Raw genomic sequence first — 24,354 nt, 5'->3', positions numbered from 1 at the left:
CGCAGGCCGACGCTCTATCCACTGAGCCAAACCGGTTTCGGCTAGTTCTTTAATTTTTAATTACACTGCTGCATTCCTGTTCTTGGAGTCCTCCTTTTCTAGACTCTGGCAATTATTCCTTTTCTTTGGAAGACATTTTTCCTTTTGACATGACTTAGTACCATTGATCAGCCATTGCATTAAACAGGCCCATACATACCATTTTCCTGAGTCTACTCTCATTTGTCATGTATCTGCTTCTGGTTTTTATTCCCTCCTCTGAGGCTGACCACATTTCATTCATTACAGCATTTCTCTTAGTTTCATTCTTAGGCTAGCTTTAAGTTCGCAGGACGTCTTGCTGTTGCTTCAAGTGCCTCTCTACCACCACTTAGTTATTTTGATCAATAAGCACCTTGTTTTAAAATGTAGCTACCTCTGAAAGGCTGTCATTGATCAGTGTAAATTATTTAATCTTACTCCCTTCAGATTTATGTAAGATCCAGTTCAGTGAGAATTGCAGTTTTGATGGTAAAAGGGGGAAAAAGAGAGAAGGAACAAGTAATTTTGTAATGTGAAGCATCATTGTGAAATCAGATTTGGATAAGGAAGAGCTAAAGTTGGCCACTGCCTGCTCTCCCATCTTTTGGTGGTGGTAATACACACAGAAATAATAAATGCCTTGGCAGGAGAGAGGCACAGACATATCTGCCTGGCCTACTCAGAAAGTGTCAAGTAGTTTGGGAAATAAAAGTCTTGATAGAAACAGTTGGAACCTGATTGTGATGGGCCTTAAATACCGTGGTCAGGAATTTGTATATACTTTGGGCAGTGGGGGATGATATTATATCAGTGCAGGCTCTTTGGTTCCAGACAGTAGAAACCAACTGTCATTGTTGTAAGCAGACATGACTTTATTGCTGGGGAATCACTCATATAATCAAAGAAACAGTTAAAAAATCAGACTTGGGAAGGATAGAACTCAGAACACCTCTAGGAATTTAGAGCGGAAGGACTTTGGCAATTTCATCAGTATTCTACTGAAGAAATTGAGCGTTTTTGGTTTTCTGTTACTCCCAAGATTTGTAGCCATGGGCAGGAGAGATGGATTGACTTTGGTCGTTAGCTACTCCTTGATTTGGGCAGGAGAGGCCTTCTGATTGACAGTCACACCAGTACTGCACACAATAGCAGAGAAATAATTCTCCAAAGGGAAGAAGGAAAAATAAATATTGGGAGGCCAATAGACTATGGAAAGAAGCAGTGTAATCATATCATTAAAGAGGTGGCCTCTGGTAACAGTAAGAGGATGAATTGGAGTCTGGATTAATTTGGATTGATTTTTGTTGAGTTTTGAAATAGAACTATGAGATGTGTAAATGATATCATCATACAGAAGTGCTTGGAGCTCTTCTGTGCAAAGACTATGACATTCATTCAGCAAATAATTATTAAGTGTCTGCCATGTGTCAGGAACTGCTCAAGGCATTAAACAAAACAAGGTCTCTGCCTTCATGAACCTTAACATTTTATTAAGGGAGTGTTGGATGGTGATAAATACTTTTAAGAAAAATAAAGGAGAGTAAAGGTAGTGCCCATGGTGGAGAAAAGGGTGGTATTTTATAAGAGGGTGAACATTGATAAATTGACATTATTTAAAAGAATGGGAATGTGTTTTTATATTTCAGAACCTCAATGAAATGCAAGCTATGACTGATAACAATAACTTAAAAAAAAATTTTTTTTTCATAGCCTAGGATGTGGCATTGGATATGGTTATTTGCATCGAATACCTACACGCCCCTTTGAAGAAGGAAAGAAAATATCTCTTCCAGGACAGATGACTGGTACACCTATTACTCCTCTTAAAGATGGGTTTACAGAGGTAAGATAACTTTACTACATTATGTCATAAAGTTTCCACCAAAATGACTTGAGTGTTGATGTGTGTGGTGGTAGCACTAATTGATGTAGGGTAGATGATGAGTTAGGTATTGACCATGCTGAATTTGAATATCCATTTGGATATCCTACAGGTCTGGATTTTAAGAAAGAAGACAAGGCTAGAGATACAGATTTGGGAATCATCAGGAAAGAGAGAGTAATTTAACCCAATGAGCATTAATAAAAATTGTCAAGGGATTGGCCCCTGAGTGAGTCAAAGGGCTGACATTGGAATCTTGAACATTTCCAGTATTTAAATGGATGGGCAGAGAAAGGGGACCCAGCAAAGGAAACTCAGGAGAGGCCCAGGGGGAGAACAAAGCTTTAAGGAAAAGGGAGATAGAGGGTGAATAGTGAATGATAAAGTGATGATAGCTCGTGTTTATTATTTTAAGAAACTCGACTGGGAAAGTAAAGAATGCTAGGTGTGTAGGGACTGTTACAGGATCAAAATGAAGCTTTTTAAGGAATAAGAGATATTTGCACAAGATTAAAAGCCTTTAAACTGTTTCCTAAGCAGGCCTCACAGAACAATTAACTCTTGTCTACACAACTAATTCAAAACCAAACATCCAAAAAGAAAATGCTACAGTTGTAAAGGAAGGGCTGCTACCACTGTCATTTTATGGTACACAGTTTGACCAGATTCTAGAGAGAGTGAAGAGGAGCTCTGAAGAAGTATAACCTCCGCTCCCTCCTCATCCCCACCATTGGCTCGTGGCCAGAGCCAGCATAGTTATATGTTCACACTCCCCCGCCCATATCTGCTACCCCTAACCAGATGAGCCTCTAGGGCAGTCAGAAGACAGAGGGTGAAATAGCAACTAGGAAAAAGGGCTATTTTATAAGTTATATTGAAATGTGCTAGAAGGCATTGGAGCTAGCAGAAATAGAGTATTCAGAGGTGAAACCACCTATCCACCCATCTGTATAGAATCCATATAGACTCCCTCATTTTCTCTTGCTGGAAAGTAAAGGTCTGGCTGCCATATTCATTCATTGATGAAAAAAGATAAGGTGGACTTATGAGGTGAGGCATCTTGAAACGTCTAAGGAATTTATCATGGTTTTAAGACTTGCATCTGATTTCTTCCATGACCAATGAAAGTTTAAAACAAAAACTGGCTTAGGATTCGAAGAAGAAGAAAGCAGTGGTGATATAAGGGTTGAGTAAAGTGATTTTTGGATGGCCAGGAAGGAGAATAGAATCTCCTCCTAGTGTGGAAGTAGCTAGAACAGTGTGTGTAACAAGGTAGTTGCCATGTGTCAAGAGACTGGAAGTGACAGGATGGGAAGGTAGTTACAGTGCATGGTCCTTGGCATATACCAGCATTAGAAAAGGAGTCTTGGAAGGCAAAACTGCTGGGTTAAAATATTTGACAATATGTGATCAAAAAATCTGTAGGACTAGTGAGAGTCAATATTTATATTTTCTTCTAAATACACTTGAGTAATTTTTTTCTTTCTTTTTTTTTTTTTTTTTCCCCGAAAGGTCCAGCTGTCCTCGGTTAATCCCCCATCTTTGTCACCACCAGGAACCACAGAAATTGAACAGGGTCTGTCAGGACTTTCTATTAGCTCAACTGCACCAGCTATCAGTAATGTTCTCAGTACAGGTATACAGAAAAATGTATTCCGTTTTTCAGTCTACTTTGTTTGACATGATACTCTTTTCTGTCTCAGGCTATACAATTTTAAAAAATCAATGCTAGTATACTTTGAAAACTGTAAATATGCTCTGTATTGACAGGCCCTGTCTGTGAAACTTAGTACTAAATCACCATGCATTTGACACACAGCATTTAAACCTCTTCTCAATGTAGTTCTGACTTTGGGCTTCTCTCTCTCTTCTTTTTTTAATATATATATATTTCATTAATTTTCTACAGAGAGGAAGGGAGAGGGATAGAGAGTTAGAAACATCGATCAGCTGCCTCCTGCACACGCCCTACTGGGGATGTGTCTACAACCAAGGTACATGCCCTTGACCAGAATCAAACCTGGGACCCTTCAGTCTGCAGGCCGACACTCTATCCACTGAGCCAAACCAGTTAGGGTTGGGCTTCTCTTAATATTGTACAAGTTGTAGAGCCAGGACTCTTAGCTTGAAATTCTGTTTAATTGCTGTTTACTCAACAGATGTTTGCATATCCCTGAAGTGGTAGACACTGGGGATACAAAAATGAGCAGGTTACTATGTATTCCTTTCCTAGGGGCTTAATCTTGCTCAGGAAACATACGTCTATCCTTTCCTTTATTCCTTGTTCTACCTAATACATATAGTCCCTGTTTGTTTTAGTGTTGTTATTTTTTTAACAGCTTTATCAAGATCTAATTCACATACCAAACAATTCACCCATTTAAAATATACATTTCAGGGGGCTGTGGTTAGTTTATTTGCAGAGTTGTATAATCATCACCTTCGTCAATTTTAGAACATTTTATTACCCCAAAAGAGACCCTGTACCCATTATCAGTCACTTCCTATTTTTCCCCAAATCTACTTTCTTTCTATGGATTTGTCTAATCTAGGCCTTTCATATAATACTAGAGGCCTGGTGCACGAATTCATGCATGGGTGGGGTCCAGCCGGGGGAAGGGGCCGTGGGAGATTGGCCGGCTGGCCCCGCCCCCGATTGGGCTGGTTGGCCAGCTGCAGTGCACGTCATAGCGACCGGTCGGTCGTTCCAGTCGCTTGGCTTTTATATATATAGATATGTGTAGTTTCCTGAGGTTGACTTCTTTCACTTTGAATAATGTTTTTAAGATTCATTCATGTCATAGCATATATTAAAACTTCGTTCCTTTTTTATGGCTAAATATCCCATTCGATGGATGTTCCACATTTTGTTTATTCATCAGTTGAGGGACTTTTTTAATTGTTTCTACTTTTTGGCTACTATTAATAGTATTGCTATGAACATTTGAGTACAAGTTTTTATGGAATTGCTTGGTCACATAATATAGTTCTTAACTTGGTATGTTGGTAGAGTTTCTTTTCTTTTCTTTTTTAAAAAATCTTCTATTTTTTTGTTTTCCTTCATAATACTGTACCTAGAGTATATTATGTACTCAAATATTGAGTAAGTGAGTTAAATACTGACATGGTTTAGTTTTATTTCATTAATACTTTTTATTCTTGAGCTTTTTAAAAAAAAACACATGTTTTTATTGATTTCAGAGATGAAGGAAGAGGGGGAGAGTGATAGAAACATCCATGATGAGAGAGAATCATGGATCGGCCACCTCCTGCAAGTCCCCGCCTGGGGATCGAGCCCACAACCTGGTCATGTGCCCTTGACCAGAATCGAACCTGGGACCATTCAGTTCCCAGGCCGATGCTGTAGTCACTGAGCCAAACCGGCTAGGGCTTGAGCTATTTTTAATATTTGTTTTCAAAATTTGCTTACGTGTTCTGGAATGGATTTAAAACAGCCCAGCAAGCCGAAATTGGTTTGGCTCAGTGGATAGAGCGTCGGCCTGCGGACTGAAAGGTCCCAGGTTCGATTCCGGTCAAGGGCATGTACCTTGGTTGCGGGCACATCCCCAGTGGGGGGTGTGCAGGAGGCAGCTGATCGATGTTTCTCTCTCATCGATGTTTCTAACTCTCTATCCCTCTCCCTTCCTCTCTGTAAAAAATTAATAAAATATATATTTTTAAAAACAAACCAAAAAAACCAGCCCAGCAAGATACACTTAAGGTCAAAAGTATAATCTCTGGAGTTGGTCCCCTAGGTTCAAATCAAAGCTCTTTTCAGAATCTTTGTTTTATTTCCCAAAGAAGTGTTTTTCTAGATAAATTTTTAAATTTTAATTTTTTAAAAATATATTTTATTGATTTTTTACAGAGAGGAAGGGAGAGGGATAGAGAGTTAGAAACATCGATGAGAGAAAAACATCGATCAGCTGCCTCCTGCACACCCCCTACTGGGGATGTGCACACAACCAAGGTACATGCCCTTGACCGGAATCGAACCTGGGACCGTTGAGTCCACAGGCAGACGCTCTATCCACTGAGCCAAATCAGCCAGGGCAAATTTTAATTTTTTTATAATTAAAAATTTAACCCAGAAATGGGTAGAATAGTATAACTATCCAGCTTCATTTGTTATAAATATGGTGACATATCTTCCCACTCCCTATTCTTTGTTGAGTTTTTTTCCCCCAATATATTTTTATTGATTTCAGAGAGTAAGGAAAAGAGAAATAGAAAAACCAATGATGAAAGAGAATCATTGATCAGTGCCTCCTGCATACCTCCCACTGGGGATTGAGCCCCAACCAGGCATGTGCCCTGACCAGAAATCAAACTGTGACCTCCTGGTTCATAGGTCGATGCTCAACCACTGAGCCATGCCAACCAGACTTTTTGTTAAGTTTTTCCCCCAACTTTGTTGAGGTGTAATGTGCATACCATAAAATTAACTCACTGTAAGTATACAGCTCAATGTCTTTCAGTAAATTTAGTAAGGAGTTGTGCAGTCATCACCACAATCCAGTTTCAGGACATTTCCTAGGTGGCATTAACTGTTAATGTCATCAGTATCAAGTCTTAGATACAGTTGGGAGGGATTTTAAAGTTTGTTTCATGTAAGTAGTGTTTGAATTATCTTTATATTATGATTGTTTTTTTCTTATATCTCATCAGATGCTCTTACAGTTTTTCTGAATAGACTTAGTAAAGGTGGACTGGGGTTCTTCTCACGGCAGAGGCTATATCTGTGTCTGAGTAACTCTTACCTGCTTTAGAGTAAGAGGGTTCCAATGCCATATGAGAAGTCTTCTGATTTTAGGGGACAGCTGACATCTCTCTTCAAGTCCCAGATTCTTTTTGACATTTTAGCTCTTCCCTCATTACATTATAGTTATGTAGTACTTGTATTATCTTACAATGAGATCCTTGACCTTATAACACTACAGAGAAATGGTTTCTTGAATATTAAAAGAGTGTAAATAAAGCAGTAATTGCTCAAAAGAGACTGTAAGATATTAACATTTTCACTTTGATTAACTCAATTTAAAAATATTCTAATGTCTTAGCATCATAGTATGAGAAACGATTTTTTGTTAGGCATTTATTTTTCTGTCTTTGCTTTTATTTTTTTAATATATTTTTATTGATTCCAGAGAGGAAGGGAGAGGGAGATAGAGATAGAAACATCAATGATGAGAGAGAATTATTGATGGGCTTCCTCCTGCACGCCCCCTACTGGGGATCGAGCCCGCAACCCGAGCATGTGCCCTTTATGGAATCAAACTCGGGACATCCCCTCCAATCCGCAGGACGCTCTATCCACTGAGCAAAACCAGCTAGGGCTGTCTTTGTTTTTAATTATATTGCTGCAAAGTAGCCCAAATAGTAACTGTAGAAATATAGAAATACATGGTTTTTAAAAGTGACTTCTCTGTGGGTTGGTAATTTTTAGGTTATGAAAGTTTTAGAAAATGAATGTATCATGTTGAAATGGCATTAATCAGTGTGACCTTTCTCATACACCCCACAACACTTCCTGAGCCCCTTCTTTGCTCAGTTTTTTTGCAGAGAACTTACACCATTTTACATACTATCTATTTTATTTGTTTAATATTTGTCTTTTCTGGCCTTCATTAGAATGTAAATTTCATAAAGGTCAGGATTCCTATTGTTTTTATGCTGTGAAGAGCCTCCAGGTCTAGAATAATATCTAACATAATAAGTGCCCCTCAAAAACTTGAGTAAATGAACACACCAACCAACTATCCAACCACCTCTTGGAGAGTCTGATAAAAGCAAAGAATCCTCTTCTACTTTTGCATGCCTCCAATTTCTGCAGTAAATACATGAATAAATAAGTATCTGAAGATGGTTGTTTCATACTTTTATGAATAGCACAATTCATTTTTGCTACTATATTTAAGCAGATCTCTATAAGATTAAGATAAAAACTAGAATCCATGTGCAATATTACTATTGTTTTGACATCAGCAAAACCTCCCGCATAAGTAGGTGAAAAACTTGAGTAGGTAATCTTTACTAGGCAGTATCGTAAGAGTTATTTGTATATAAAGAACATAGCCTCCTCAAGCTAACATAAGTGAAAATGGGAATGTGCTGGACCTCAAAGGAGTGTCACAGAACCTACAGTCAAATGGAAATGGAGAGTCAGGAAGCCAGGCCATTCTCTTCATCTCTGGAGGCTCATATGCTCTTTTGTCTCTTTCCTCTTTCAGAGCCCAGCACTCACTGTTTCATCAGGCATATGGCTCCCACCCCTCCAGCAGGCCCAGGTCCCCATGGTTTCTTAGTTCAGGAGCCCAAATGGAGGCTGACTAGAGTCCTTGCATTCCATTTCCAGATTTGCAAAACAATTTTCTAATCTAACCGTACTTAGGTCAAGTGTAAAACTCTCATCCAGTGAGCTTAGCTGGACTGGCTTTGCTGAGCCTCCCGCCCTCTCGGCCCAAGCTCTAACAGTTTTGGTTAGGGGCCTTGGGCAGAGTAGATAGACCAGCTGTGACACCTAGTGACACAGCCAGAAATTAACTAAATGAAGTCCCACTGACCACCGGGGGGTAGGGGGACTGAAAACTGTCTGAATATAATCTGTTTATTCTTTGTCAACTGAATTTGTTATAAATTTTTAAAAGATTGTGCTTTTATTTTAGGTGTACCAACAGTACCATTATTGCCACCACAAGTAAACCAGTCCCTCACTTCTGTACCATCAATGAATCCAGCTACTACATTACCAGGTAAGCATCAAGAGACTTGAGATGTGTGTAATAAGAGCATTACTAACATTTTACATCTTAAAAAGCAATGAAAAAAATCTTACACCTATGTAGTGACTTTTTATGTCTTTTAATCTCATTTTACCTCTGTAACTTTGTGATAAATGAGAACAAGAGGAAACAAACCAACTTACCGCCCCTTCCCACCCCACTTGCAGCATGAGGCAGGAATAAGAAATATGTACAGGTTCCATTCTTCAGCGCTTCCTTGGTTGGGCTTTCTCATAGTTGTCTATGTGAATACCCATTGTGTCCTGGGAGAGAGCACTCCTTATCTGCATCTTTAGTAGCTCGAACATTAGATTAGATTTTGGTGTATTTCTCTTACTGTTCCCAATGAACACAAGTCCCTTTATCTTGCAAATAATAACCAAGTATTATTTCACTGATCAAATATATTTGCATTGTGGGAGTCTTTAATTATATGGCTAAAGATGTTGTTACACAGACATATTAAGCCATTACTAACCAAGTATGTACACACTCAAACACAGAATAATAAAGCAAGTGTGATAAAATGTTAACATTTGGGGAATTTGAGTGAAAGGTATATATGGGGATTCTTTATATCAACTGCTTTTTGTAACCCTAAGTCTGAAATTATTTCAGAATTTGAAAAAAAAAAAAAGTCCAGAGAGACTGTAAACCTCAACCAACAAAGCAAACTTCCATTCCATTTTACTACCATTCTTGCTGGATAAATCACCCCTTTCTCCAGACACTTGGGCCTCATCATTCTTGCTCTTGGGTTTAGAAGAATTAGTATTTGTTTTAACTGTTAGCATTTAATCAGTTAGGTATAGGAAGATATTTTGCTTTGCCCGACTGGCATGGCTCAGTGGTTGAGCCTTTACCTATGAATCTGGAGGTCGTGGTTCGATTCCTGGTCGTGGCACATTCCCAGGTTGCAGGCTCAGAGGCAGCCAATCAATGATTCTCTCTCATCATTGATGTTTCTATCTATCTCTCCCTCTCCCTTCCTCTCTGAAATCAATAAAAATATTTTTTTTTTTTAAAAAGAGACATTTTACTTCAGTGAGATTTTATTATTAACTAGAGGCCCAGTGCACGAATTCATGCACAGTTGGGGTCCCTCAGCCTGGCCAGCTATTGGGGCTGTTTGGGGCTGCAGGAGGTTGGCCAGTGGGGGGAGGGGCCGAGGGAAGTTGGCTGTGGGAGCGCACTGACCACCAGGGGGCAGCTCCTGCATTGAGCATCTGCCCCCTGGTAGTCAGTGCGCATCATAGCGACCGGTTGTTCGATTGCTTAGGCTTTTATATATGTAGATGTTACGATACAAAACTGCCACATAGTAAGTGGACTTCTCACTTTGAAGTGGATAGTATTTTTTAACACACAAGGATTGAATGTTTTCCCCAGGGGAACTGGTTAACCTTTTGTTCTCACCTTCTCTTCAGGTCTGATGCCTTTACCACCAGGACTACCTAACCTGCCTGCCCTCCCCAACCTCAACCTCCCAACACCACACGTCATGCCCAGCGTCAGCCTTCCAGAACTTGTGAACCCAGGTATGTTGCCCATCTTGCCTTCCTAGGACTCTACCTAATAAAAAGTTTTATCTAGGAAAGCCAGTCCTCTATTTCAGGGTTGTTATGGGTTTTTTTCTGGAAAGGCAGATCAGTTTAATAAAATTTAGCTGCTTCAAATCAATATGAATCTTTTTTATTTAAAAGAAAAGAGGAAGAAGTGATTCTCCTCTCATGCACCACAAAGGCCAGTTGTAGAAGTAAAGACAGTGTGTGGTGTCACACTGCTGTAACTAAATTGGATGGAAGGGGGTACATTTTGCCCAGTGGAGGTGAATGAACTCCTATGATTCTCCTAGTGTTTGGGGCGGCTGCCCCCGGAGGTACCTATCTTGTGTAGCCCAGGCCCGGAAACTTAGACTGTAAAACCGTTGCCCTTGCTCAGCTGGTTAGCTATTTTTTGATAAATACTTGTTATTTAATAAATAGTCTCCATTATTAATAAATGTTTTTATAATAAAAACTGTGGGAGATTTTAGCTGCAAATAGGTTAGTTAGCAGATATTCAGTGTTCATACTCTTCTTATGCACTGATGAAAATGAAGCAGCAGAGAATATATCCCACAAGTCTGCTCTTCCAGTTAATGGTTACCCAGGTTACCTTTGACTTGGAGCGGGCCACATGTCAGGGCTGACTTTTCATTCCTGTAAACTCTAATGCTATTGTCTTAGCGCTCTCAGTCTTTTCTTCTCTGCCCTATATTCTTGGCTTTTCCCTCTGCCCTTTCCCCAAATTGATATTGAGGGTTTAACCAGCCCTGAACCTGTTGTGCAACCTGCCTTTCCATTGTTTCTTAAAGAAGTAATACTCTTTTCCTTTATTGTTATTGATTCCTTAATATTTTTAATCCTCACTGAAGGAAATTTTTTTCTTTTTTTATATTTTTATTTATTTCAGAGAGGAAGAGAGGGAGAGAGAGATAGAAACATCAATGATGAGAGAGAATCATTGATTGGCTGCCTCCTGCACACCCCCTACTGTGGATCGAGCCCACAACCCAGACATGTGTCCTTGATCAGAATCAAACCTGGGACTTTTCAGTCTGCAGGCTGACACTCTATCCACCGAGCCAAACCAGCTAGGGCTCTTTTCTTTTCCCCATTAATTTTCAGAGCGAGTCAGAGGAGGGGACAGGGGTGGGGAGGCGGGGGGGAAGAGAAACATCCATGTGAGAGAGACACATCGACTGACTGCCTCCCGCACATGCCCCCACTGGGGGCAAGAAGTGAACTACAACCAAGGTACAGGCCCTTGACCGGGAATCGAACCCTTGACCCTTCATTCCGAAAGCTGACGCTCTAACCACTGAGCAAAACTGGCCAGGGCTATTGTGCATTTTAAAATCAACACAATAAACCCACTAAGTATAAACAGTTATCCATCAGTCTTGGGGCTTGAGCAGGGACTGGGTACTTACGATGAAGCTATGCAGGGGCTTCATGACAAGCCCCTCCTTCCACAGTCTTCCCAGAGGCTGCCTTCTGTGTCTCCTCTTCCTGTTGGCTGCCCAGGGCAGCTCTCAGTCAGCTTGCAGCTTTCCTGGGTGAACGGGATTCTCCTGTCCGACACTCGGTGTAGCTGCAGTGCCTGCTGGAGGGGCTGCTGCCTGTCCCCATGGGAGACTCATTCTTCCCTGAGCTGGGACAGGGAGCCTAGGCATAGAGGAGCCTAGAAGCAGGGGGGGGGGGGGGGGCCTTTCCTCCTAGCCAGCTGGTCTGAGTGTGAACACTTAGTGCGAACACAGGGAGGGGGAAAGTAGATTTACAGCTATGAGTACGTGAAACACAGTTTACTCTTGTATTATTACTAATTAATTATTGTATTATTTTCCATACGAACAAATGCAAACCTACTTTTGCCCCACCCTGTATTTAACTCTGTCCTGTCTCCAACTGAGGATAAGCAGAGGTTGTGATTTGTATTGTCTCTCCTCACTTCAGTTTCCTTAATGAAATGCAAATAAAAACAGTTATGTGACTATGACTACTGCTCTTTTGTGCTGGGAGGATGTATGATCTGTGCTGTTTTTGTCCTAGGTTTGCCACCTCTTCCTTCCTTGTCTTCCCGAAACTTACCTGGCATTGCAGCTCTCCCCTTGCCATCCGAGTTCCTTCCGTCATTCCCTTTGGTTCCAGAGGTTTCTTCAGCAGCAGGCTCCGGGGAGCTGCTGTCCTCCCTCCCGCCCACCAGCAGCCCACCCTCCGACCCCGTCATGACCACTGCGAGAGCAGATGCTGCCTCAGCACTCACTCTGGATGTGACGCTCCCAACTTCCAAGGCCCCCATCACTGTTGAGGACAGAGTCAGCGAATCCGCCCCAGCCAGCCAGAAGCCGGTTTCCGCGGTAACGGATGCAAATGCCTCTGAGTCACCTTAACTTTGAACCATCTTTGGAGTTGGCTCGGTGTGCTTATTTAACCACGGAAACGAATCTGGAAACGCAAACTATCATTAATTTCATACTAGTTTTTATCATATCTGTAGGCATCCTGTAAATAATTCTAAGGGGAAAACTAAGCAAGAGGATCTGAGATTGTATCCTGCCAAATCAGGGTGGGTTCATGGGCTGGGGAGGGAAATGTCAGAAAGTGCTTGTATTTTAAAACAACCAAAAAGAATTGTAAGAGGGCTTGCTGCCAGGTTTCCACTGCCATTCTTGGGGGTGTGCATCTTTGGGAAAGGTGGCGACAAGGTGTCTACTTTTGTCCCTGTCCCCCTGCTGCTCCTCTGTAAAAAAATGAAACATTTTATGCCTAGTTCTCACATGCAGCATTTCTCGTAGTTTGTAAATCATTTGCGTGAAAGCAGACCAACTCACTAAACCGTGAAAGGAAAAAATATTTTACTTTTGGTCTCTGTGAGTCACATCTCTATTAAGGTTTACACAAAAATCCAGCTAAAGATGCTTGATAAAGTTACACAATGTGCACTAGTAATTGAATATCTTTTTATTCAGCCTATACACGGATCCTTATTTTGAGGTCTCAAAATTACTCGGACAACATTTTGTAACTGCTGCTGTTGCTTTATACGTCCACCATAAAATACATTTAAAGAGAAATAAAGGAGGTGTTGGTGTTGCACAGTTTTAAACCAGAAGGTGGCACTTTGTGGCTACTTCAGATATTACAACCATACTGAGAAAGCATAGATACAGCAATAAATGATAGTAATTTGAATTTTCTTCTTGTGATACATTTAAATTTTAGGTCCTACCTGCCGTATGTGCACGCATTACTCTCAGTGTGCCACACATCTTCAGTGTAATTTTTCATGTCTTAATGTTAGCTTTCTCCTAAGTTTTCTAAGAGATGATAAGTTAAATGGAATTGATTTATTGAATGAAATTAAATGCATATTATATGTCTGTTTTTAAATAAGACGAAAGAAGTTCATCGGTTATTGACCTGGCACTGGCATGAACATTGCTAAGAGAACAGCACATAGAACTACAACCACTCAGCTGGTAACTAGGGTCATCATCAGCTCCAGCTCAGAGCCTCCAGCAGGGGCCAATGCCAGCCAGTCCTTAGCATATATCCATTTCTGGAGCCAGATTTATACTTAAAATGATTAAAGAAGGCTCCAGCTCTAATCATAGCATCTTCTGTTTACATTATAAATATTTCTAGAATAGTTCTCTCAGTTAATCCTGTTTTTGAAGAGGAGCTTATAACAGGAAAAATGTTCACAAGTATATTTAAACTAGAGGCCCGATGCACGAAATTCATGCAAGGGGCTCGGCCTTGGCAGCGGTGGCGGCTTGCCTTGGCCCTCGCAGCCCCAGCTTCATCTGGAAGGTGGTTCAGCTGTTCGGTCTAATTAGTATATTACACAATATAGATGGCGTAATAATCGTTTACTTTCCAGGACAGGAAAAGTTGAGCAGGTTGTTACTACTTTCTAAAAGATGTTCATATTAAATGTGTGTGTGGGAAGCAAGTAATTTTTTAAAATAAATTTGTATTGATTTCAGAGGGGGAGAGATAGAAACATCAATGATGAGAGAGACTCATTGATCGGCTGCCTTCTGCACGCCCCCTACTGCGGATCAAGCCTGCAACCCGGGCACGTGCCCTGATGGGGAATTGAGCTGTGACCACCTGGTTCTTAGGTCGCTGTTCAACCACTGAGTCATACTGGCTGGGCAATTTTAAGATTTACAAAATGATTTTTTTAACAACAGTTTCTCCAATGCAATGATATTACCTCTTGTAGGATTACAGTTCTCATTTGAAAAGGACAGCATCACTAGACCATCTTCCCAGGAAAATGTCCATAAGTATCTTTAAAACACTGAGCTCTGGGGAGAGAGGGCTTCTTAGCACTTTCTTGGAAGATAGCCACAGATTTGGTCTAGATTGGCTCATTAGATCTTTACTTATTTTAGATACTCTCTACTTCTTTCAGAAAAAAATACAAAGAACAGTTTTGGTGTTTATAGACAGCAATAGGTTCTGTACCAGGGGCCAGAAATGTGATATTAAAAAAGTGTCCCTACCAAGAAGCCACTCAATGTGGCCTTGTTGGGGGGGTCAGTCCTCAGGGCTCTCCAGGGTAAGTGCTCTGACATGGAGAGGAGTTCCACCGAGATGCGGATCACAAAGGCAGAATTACCTTTGAACCCTCTGCACCACTCAGCTTGTGCCCAAGTGCCATAAGAGAGGCACACGGCAGTAATGGGGGAGGACATTAGTTTAGAATAGGCTGTTATCACAACAGTTCTCAAAATAGTAGTGGCTTAAACAAGAACGTTTATTTCTCTCCCATATTCAGAGAGTTGTAGGTAAACCAGCTGAGGCAGGCCTGGCCCCTGCAATGTCAGAGACCTGGGCTCTCAGCTTGTAGTTCTACCGGGTGTGCTTTCCATTTCCAAGGTCAGCATACGGACCCAGATGACAGCTGGACCCAGATGACAAGCCATTCTCATTCCAGCCAGAAGAGAAACTCCCGTCCCCCTTCCTTTGGGGGCATTCAGAAAAGTTTCACACAGCACTTAGGCTCACATCCTTCTGGCCAGTGTGGAGTCACCTGGCCACGTTCAGCTGAAAAAGACTGAGAGATGAAGTCTATCTCACCATATGCCCAGCCATTGCTGACAAGGAAGAGGAGTAACTAATGCAACCTAGGTGCATGGCTGGGGAGTTGGGGCTTTGTCTTAAAAACAGGAGTCACAAAAGAACAAAAAAGAAAGAAAGGAAAGAAAAAACAGGAGTCACTGGAGGAGGATTTCCTTGGGGGAAAGCTCAGATTTGCATTGAGAAAGCCTGCCTGGCGGAGTGGAGGGGGCAGCAGTCCCTCCAGGGACTGGCCTGAAATGAGCAAATGGAGGGAAGAGCGTCAGGGCCAATGAAAGGCCAGGGAAGTGGTTCTGTTACCCAAAGGCCACTTTGGTAGCTAAGACAATCTAATGATTTCCCCTTTGCTTTTTGTTCCTGTTTTACTAAATGTGCTTACCTGTGAATAGCCTAGTTTAGCTCAATGCCTGAAAAGTGAAAATAAAAAGGAGAAAGACCTTGCTCCTGTGTGAGACACCAACTAAAGTTCAAGGATGTCTCTTCCTTGGCCTGAAGGTGAAGGCCTCCCTCTAATTACCTGAATACCCAGCAAGCCTTTCAACCGACTTAAAATCACCTCAATTAGAGTGTGGATTGCTGGGCCCTTGGAGTTTTGAAAAGCTTCCCAGGGGATGAGAGCCACTCATAGGGACATTTCTCTCCCTCACTGAGCCTGTCCCTTCCCAGGCTGTGATTAGCAGCAGGCTCAGCACCTCTTCCTCAATGATAATTGAGTCCGGCTGCTCTGGAACTTGGGGACGTAATAAGGCAATAGGAACGTCATTGTCTACTAAGACACATATCACTCAGCAAAGTACACATTAGAAGAGAGCCCTTTTTATCGCTGATAATTTTTGCATTTGATGTAGGAGGAACAATTTCAGGTTTTGCTAACCAGTGCATTCCTTTATAGGCCTCTCGGGACCACCCCCAGGCTGGCATCACCCTGGGAGCTAGGGAAGCGGGGGTGTTCACAGGATGCAGCCAGCAGCCAGTGGCAGAGACTTGCTGCCAACATCGGAAGTAAGGCCGGCCAACAGAGTTTACCCCTGTTAAAGCGCAGCTGAAGCTGAGAAGTGCAGAAAAAGCTGCTGCTCCAGGGAACTGGCCACTCTCCTCCAGTTCAAATAAAACACGAGAAGACACTCCTTCCGCTGGTGGAGGTGTGCTCCAGGGACTTTCCGTGTTACCAGCTTTGAGGCTGCACCATTTTTCCTGGCAATAGAAAGGCCTCTGCTCCTTGGAGGCCACTGGGCCTTGGGATAATAACAGCCAATGCCCACTGCTCAGTGCTCAGTGAGGAGCCAGGCCAGGTCTGTGCAAAGCCCTTTACAAGACAATCTGCCCAGCAAACAAGAGGTAGCCAACTGGCTTCCCCAACGTGGTTCTTTGATCTGCCCTGTATATATTAAAGTGTGAATCAATTGCCAACATTTATAAGTCAGAAAAAGTCCCAAGATCCAGCAACACTGGGTTCTCAGTCCACAAGGGAACAAGTGCCATCTTGAGCCTACACCCTCCAGTCCGCCACAGTCCCCACTGCTTTCTGCCACCTGCGTGGCCCACAGACAATTTGCAGTGTCTGCAGGATGATCCCGGTAGGAATGGCTGGGAAACCGGGACTTCAAAAACGTGGAGGGTCCAGAACCAGGGAATCCAGGATTAGAAAACAAGTTCCTTCCTGGACTTCTTATTTTAGATCCATGAATCTTGGTAGAACAGGCTCTAAGGTAAACGAAGTTTGACGCAGTCACTTAAACGATAAACCTGGGGAGCAATAGTTGTCTGGACAATGACTGGGACAGTGACTGGAGTTTGGGTTTTACCAGCCTCTTCCTAAAGCCAATTCTGGGGCCCAAGCCCATTAGTTATTTACCTTACCAACCAACTCTGTTGGAATTTATTATCAGTTCTCTTTTAGGGATCAAGGAGTAGGTGATAGAAGGTCCTGAATACCTGAAAGGCCTGCCCGCACTCAATACAGCCTCACACCCTAGTAGAGGGAAGTGGCTCACATTTGCCCAGCCCTGGCCAGGCTGACCTGGTTTGACACTGGGACTAAGTCTGCTGAGGTTGTAAGGAAGCATCTTTGAGAAGTACTTGAATTAGAGTGGTTGGGATGGGGCTATGGGAACTTCTTATTTCTTCTCTTATACTTGTGTATTGTCAGAATTTTTAAACAGATTTGAGTTACTTTTTAGTCAACAAAAACTAGGGTTATTTCCCTGTAGGGACAGATGGGAGACTTACAGAGCCATGACTGCCTAGCCTGGAGGGGAGCGTGGGCTGGTGATCTCCAGTGGCACTTACAGGGAACCTGGTCGTATACACAGAGCTCTGGACAAAGAAATCTCTATCAGTGGTCCTAGACTGGAATTACCACCGATGTTTGCCTCCAACTACAGATCACAACACAGTGCCAGTCTGTTGTGTTTAAATCACGTCGGCCAGAAATGTCCCGTGTGGTTCAGACAGCTGTGCTAAGCCGAGGGCCCAAAGACATGACGGCAGCAGTCCCTACCGTCTCTAGACACTGTTCAGATCTCCAGAAGGAATGTTAGCTGTCAGGTGCATGGAGTACACGCAGGTCGAATAGCATTTCACGATCAGCTGAACAACCTGTGTGCTTCAGGACAGTGGGGAGCCTGAATGTGGGAGCTCAGCCTTGTCAGGGAGCTGAATGAAAACAGGAAACTGGCTCTTGTGGCGGAGTCCAGGGACTCCGCTCATTCTGAGGTCAATAAAACAAGCCATTGGCCCACGTCGGTCTCTGTCAAGTTTTTCTTTTCTTGAAATGATCAGAAATGAAAAGGGCATGGAACCTTAGAGACAATGAAATCCGTTTTCCCAAATTAATATCTCCATTAGGCAAATAGTATAACCTGTGTTCCAGGCGGGGACAGGTGAGGATCCATTGTGGTTGGAACGGGGAAGAAGGCGGAGAGAGACAGACTCAGGCCCTGGGCAGGCCCCGGTTCTCATGTTGCTGAATGGTACATGGAGGAAAATTTTGTTTTCTAATTTCAATACCTATGTGTTTATTTTAACACGTATTGAAAAAAAACAAAAAACACTTCGGATGAGTTTCTTCCTTTACAAATAAACTTCAGTGAGAAAAAGGAGTCAATTTAAAGAAAAGTAATCGTTGACAGCAGGTGCCAAGCACCCAGCTGGGCGAGTTTTCCTGTTAATTCTCTGGGGCATCCCAGCAGGCGGGACTGGTATCTCCCCTTAAGAGAGAAGAAACTTCCTCCAGGTCACACAGCGGAAAGCTTTGGGCCAGGAGCCGACTCCAGGGCTGTCTGTCCGGTCCCAGCTTCAGTTCCGTTCCTACAGGGCGGGCCCACCGCTGACGTTCACCGGAGACTCCTGTTCTCTCCGAGGCGCTGCGGGGAGGCAGGGAGCCCGGCCCGGCCGGACTTCCGAGCGGAGCCCGCAGTGCGCGCCACGGCCACCAGGGGACACCCCGAGCCCAGGAAAGCCGCGCCCCGTCGAGGCCGCGGGGTCTCCGGGCCGGCCTCGCAGGGCCCCTGGGCGGGGCGGGGGCATCTTGGGAGCACCCTAAGGGTGGCGGCGCTTTTTGTTCTTTAGCAAAGGTCTCCGGATTCAGTTCCCTGCTTCCTGCCACCACACCTGGAGCGGAGTGGGGGATGCAGAGAAGCCCGGTCGTTCACCAAAAGGCTTCCCTTTTCAGCACCATTTTAAAGTAGCTGCATCATCAACCTGAGGGTTTGTTAAGATAAAGAAGAAAAGTCCTTCGGGTGTCTTGGAACCTCTCAGATACTTCAAGGAACGTCAGGAATCTGAGTATCTGGTGGGGGAGGTGCAGGGGTCTGGCTTCCCACCATTCCCAGCCCACACCCTCCCTGCCCTCCTTCTCTGCAGGCTTCCTGATGTAGAGCCTGGCTGTGATGGTCACCACCTCCCACCCGGCCCGGGGCTCTGTGCATCCCCCCTCTCTAATCAACAAGGCACTTATCCCTGAAGTGTCTCTGAATCCAAAGGCATCCCACCACACTGCTTAACAATGAGCAACTCAGTAGCCCTGTGATGAGTGTAGGGACAGAACAGCACAGGAGTAGGGCAACTTCCACCTAAGGAGGCCAGGGAAGGCTCTCCTGAGGAGGTGATGTCGGGCTTTGAAGGGTGGAGAGGCTCTCAGGCAGTCAGAGCCGAGCGGCCACATGCCATGGAGGCTGCACCACACAGTGTGTCTGCACTACGGATTGCTCTTGCTTGGGAATGAGGAGGGTGAAGTATGGATCGGTAGCAGTTGCAGCTGGAGGGGCTTAAAGGGCCAGATCTTGAAAGGCCTTGGATTTGGTGCCAAGGAGCTTCAAACTGGACCATAAAAGGGATTTTTGTTTGGGGCAGAGGAGTAAAGAGTTTGCCCTTTACAAAGATCAGTGATTTGAAAATTCTTCCTTTTAGCAAGATAGCCTTTTGAAAATGAAATATGCGGTACACAGAATTAAAAACCGGGTCCAGGCGGAGCTGCTGACAGCTGCCCTCTGGCCGGGAAGGGAATATGTGGCTTCCCTGGGGAAGGCGGCCGCAGTCACCCCGAGCGGACGTGGGGGAAAACTTTAGGATATCATTTTTTTTAAAAAAAAGAAGGTTGTTCATCATTTTAAAATATATATATTTTATAGATTTCAGAGAGGAAGGGAGAGAGAGAGAGAGAGATAGAAACATCAATGATGAGAATCATTGATCGGCTGCCTCCTGCACGCCCCTTACTGGGGTTCAATCCCACAGCCCGGGCATATGCCCCTGACCAGAATCAAATTTGGGATCCTGCAGTCCACAGGCCAAAACAGCCAGGGCTAGGATCTCTTTTTTTTTTTTTTTTTAATATATATTTTTATTGATTTCAGAGAGGAAGGAAGAGGGAGAGATAGAAACATCAATGATGAGAGAGAATCATTGATTGGCTGCCTCCTGAACACCCCCTACTGGGGATCAAGTCTGCAACCCGGGCATGTGCCCTGACTGGGAATCAAACCATGACCTCCTGGTTCAGAGGTCAGTGCTCAAGCACTGAGCCACACCAGCTGGGCTAGGATCTCATCTTATTCCCAAAGCAACCTCAGCCCAGAGAATGCCGTGATGCCCCAGGTCTCCGGCTTCCCAATCCGCCTCATTGCCCACCTGAGGTCCTGCTCTAGACGTGGCTGCGGAGCATCTTCAGTTTCTCCCCGTCTTTAGAGGCCTGGGAGGAGCCCAGTGCCCGGTGCGGTGAGAGCTCTCAGTTCTCCAGCAAGGCCACCTTTTCCACCTGGGCTGCGAAAAGCAACCGGATCCGTGCTTCTCCACCCTGATTGCTTTTTTAAAAAGACCTCGGAGATCTCCCTCAATTATTTTATGGATGAAGAAAGTAAAATCCAGCTCGCTGGTGTGGCTCAGTGGTGGGACACTGACCCATGAACCAAGAGGTCACGACCTGTTGGATTCCCAGTCAGGGCGCTCGCCCGCCTGGGTTGTGGGCTGATCCCAAGGAGGGGGCGCGCAGGAGGCAGCCCATGGATGTTTCTCTTTCATTGATGTTTCCCTTCCTCTCTCTAAAATAAATAAAAACAGCCCTAGCCGGTTTGGCTCAGTGGATAGAGCCAATTGACCCTGGGCTCAATTCCAGTCAAGAGCACATGCCTGGGCTGCAGGCTGGATCCCCAGTAGGACGCGTGCAGGAGGCAGCCAAATAATGATTCTCTCTCATCATTGATGTTTCTCTCTCTCTCTCTCCCTCTCCATTCCTATCTAAAATCAATAAAAATATATTTGAAAAAATAATAAAATAAAAACATTTTTTTAAAAAAGTGAAATCCATTAAATGAAGCTCCCTCCCACTCACAGCTGGGGGTGGAACTGGGCCTTGTTCCCAGGTGGAACCATTCGTCGTTGATCAGCCTGGCCGCCACCTGTGCCACGTGGGGAGGCACGCAGGTAACCGAGGCGGCCGAGCGCGGGGAGGAGGCCGTGCAAGGCCCGTGCGCGCTTGCGGGGGACGCTCTTAACGTGCACCAGAGGGGAGAGTACCTGCTTTTATCGGAATTTAAAAAGCCGGTTTCCTTTCTTCATCGGTAAGACAGTGCAGTCATCAGGTCTCCTCGCGTGGGATAAGCACCCGACTTTGGACCGGCTCCTGGGGCCGCGCCTGTGCTCGGAGGGGAGCCCTGCGCCCGGCCTCGGCCTCGGAGGGGACTCAGGTGAGAACGTGCCGCAGTGTGACATTGAGGAGGGGAGGCTCCCGGGTTCACGTCCACCCCGTCCACCCCTCTGCCTTCTCACCTCGGTGGCAGGGGCTGTGTCCGCAGCACCGAGCACACCCCCAGCTTCCGCGGCGCCTCGCAGGTGCTGATGGACCCCAGGACCTGCCTTCACCGGCTCAGCGCCCGGCGGTGGGGCCCGGCCCAGAGGGCACCGTGTGCTGGGCGCTGGGTCAGAGCATCGGGTGCTGCCCGCCCCACCACGTCCCACGTCCCGCTCAGGCCCAGGGACCCTCGGGGACCCTCGGGGACCCTCAGCCGGAAGGAGCACACCCCCTCCCCGGAGAGCTGTCTCCAGCAGGGTGTGTGGGAGCCCGGGCGACCGGAGGGCGAGGGCTGCTCACACCTGTGGCTCTGCCTCTACCACCAGGTAAAGGCTTTGTGGTCTCCCGGTCCCCCTCTAACTGGGAGTTGTGTGTGTGTGTGTGTGTGTGTGTGTGTGTGTGTGTGAGGTGGGGACCCGGGGGAGGGGGTGCGGGGAGTGGAGTTAAAAACAATGCTTTTGTTGGTTGGTTGGTTGGTTTTCGGTTTGGGATTAGGGGGCTTGGCTCTCTTGCTCAGGAGTCAACAACTAGGAAGTTATGGGCAGTAATGGAGTCTAAAGAGAGTCTTTATTTGATTGGTTTCTCACTTTCAAAAGATGCTGTTCAGAGATTTATTCTTTTACTTACCACACGTTGGGACAATTAAAAGTGCTCAACACTGAGAAAAAATATATAATACTTGAAATATCTGAGCATGTCAGGACCTAGCAGCCTTTGGTTTGTGTCAGGAAAGCAGAGCGGTGTCTGGGGGAACTGCATTTGGTAAAACATGGGCAGAAGTATGAGAAGAGCCCCGGCCCAGTGGCTCCGCTGGTGGCGGCCTCATCCTACACACCAAAGGCTGTGGGCTTCGGGTCCTCCTCCGGGCACATACCTAGGTTTCCGGTTCAGTCGCCGATGGGTTGAGTATGGGAGACAGCGGATCGATGTTTCTCTCTCACATCTGTGTCTGTCTTTCCCCCTCCCTCTCCCTTCCCCCCCCCCCCCCACCCCTTCCTCTCTCTCTAAAAAATCAAAACATATCCTTGGATGAGGATTTTTTTTAAAAAGTATTAGAAGAGTATTATGGTAGTATCAATAATATAACCATCTAGGGATTTAAGAAGTTCATACATCTAATAAAAATGGCACCAAGTATTTGATAACCTTGTTAGAGAATTACTGAGGAAGGATTTGTAGCTTATGTGATTTCCTGTTTCTCAGGGCTAGCATTTGTCCAAAAGTTTCTCTTTTTATGAGTCAAGGAGAATGCACATATATATTTCTTCAGATGATAATTTCCTAAATATCTGGAGTATTGCCAGCTATTATTACCAACATTCTCAGTATCTCAGGGCTTATGTTTGTGCTTCTGATAATTATTATGAAATAATAATTCATATTATTTCATCTCCAAAGTGAGGAGTTTCTATAGTGAAAGGATCTTAGTTATTTTGCTTGAGTAGCATAGACCTTTGACATTGTCTAAGTCTTTTTATGTTGTAGTAGCACATATACATTATTGTCTTACCGCAGTGTAATTTCACATTTATTTGTGTGATTCTCTAACCGATGTCTGTCTATTGGACGCTGTGCCCAACAAGGACACTTTCCTGCTTGGTTCTGTATCTGTGGAGCCTAGAAGAGTGTGTGGCATAGAATATATGCTCTGTAAATTCTTGTTGAATGAATAAAAGGACCACTGAGGGATAATTAAACTAGATAACCCATTTTCCAGCATCCCTAACCGCATTATTATGTAAATTATCAAAAAGCATTTATAAAGGATGAAATTGTTATTTAGCAACCTATAGATTTTTTTAAACACTTAAAAATATTTTTCTAAATTGATTTTAGAGGAAGGGAGAGAGAGGTAGAAACATCGACATGAACATGGATCAGCTGCCTTCAGTATGTCCCCTGCTGGGGATGGAGCCCCAAACCCGGGCATGTGCCCTGACCTGGATTGGAACCAAGCATATATTCTATGCCACACACTCTTCTAGGCTCCTGGTGCATGGATTGATGCTCAACCACTGAGCCACTCTGGCCGGGCAGCCTATAGATTTTAAATACCTTTGCCCATTTTGAAAATCCTTCTTGATTTACTTGAATTTACTCATAACTCAAACCACTTATGTTAACTTCTTGTCTGATTTTCTCAATAATCTTTCCTTTTGCCCTTGAAGAAAACATCTATAATAATAAAAGAGTAATATGCTAATTAGACCAGACATCCTTCTGGACGACCTTCCGGACGAAGCCAGAGCTGCGAGGGAAGCCCGGGTCCCGGGTGCCGGAGGGAGGCCGGTGCTGGCAGAGGGGGGAAGGAAGGCCTACTCTTGCACGAATTTCGTGCTTTGGGCCTCTAATGATACATAGTAGACACTTTTGTCTATATTTGCAGATGAGTAAATTGGGGTAAAGTAATTTTTATTGAGATATAATTGACATTAACATTACATTAGTTTCAGGTGTACAACATAATGGTATAATATGTGTATATTGCAAAATGATCACAATAAGTCTAGTTAACATTCATCATTATACATTATACAAAATGTTTTATTCTAGTGATAACTTTTGAGAGCTACGTTCTCAGCAACTTTCAAATATGCAATACAGTTTTAGTAACTACTAGAGGCCTACTGCATGAATTCGTGCACAGGTGGGGTTTGGCCGGCCCAGCCCCAATTGGGGCGGATCGAGGCTGAGCCTGTCGGGAGGAAGAGATGGCAGGAGGTGGGCAGGGCTGGCCATGGGGAG

The 24,354-nt window shown here is 44.2% G+C and overlaps 1 protein-coding gene across 1 annotated transcript in view; it reads left to right on the top strand.

Moving 5' to 3' along the window:
• The window catches only part of GORASP2 (golgi reassembly stacking protein 2), a 36,577-nt gene extending 18,512 nt beyond the window's left edge, over positions 1 to 18,065 (top strand). Inside the window, exons 6-10 of the mRNA XM_079782066.1 lie at positions 1,732 to 1,864; positions 3,416 to 3,539; positions 8,569 to 8,655; positions 10,113 to 10,223; positions 12,279 to 18,065. Of these exons, the coding sequence (XP_079638192.1) occupies positions 1,732 to 1,864; positions 3,416 to 3,539; positions 8,569 to 8,655; positions 10,113 to 10,223; positions 12,279 to 12,619 (796 nt within the window). The 3' untranslated portion in view covers positions 12,620 to 18,065. The remainder of the gene's footprint in view (positions 1 to 1,731; positions 1,865 to 3,415; positions 3,540 to 8,568; positions 8,656 to 10,112; positions 10,224 to 12,278) is intronic.
• Positions 18,066 to 24,354: the final 6,289 nt, after the last annotated feature.

This window comes from Cnephaeus nilssonii, assembly GCF_951640355.1.
Source record: "Cnephaeus nilssonii genome assembly, chromosome: 10".
Lineage (NCBI taxonomy): Eukaryota > Metazoa > Chordata > Mammalia > Chiroptera > Vespertilionidae > Cnephaeus > Cnephaeus nilssonii.
Note: the sequence above shows the minus strand (reverse complement) of the source record. Positions and strands in the feature narration are given on the sequence as shown.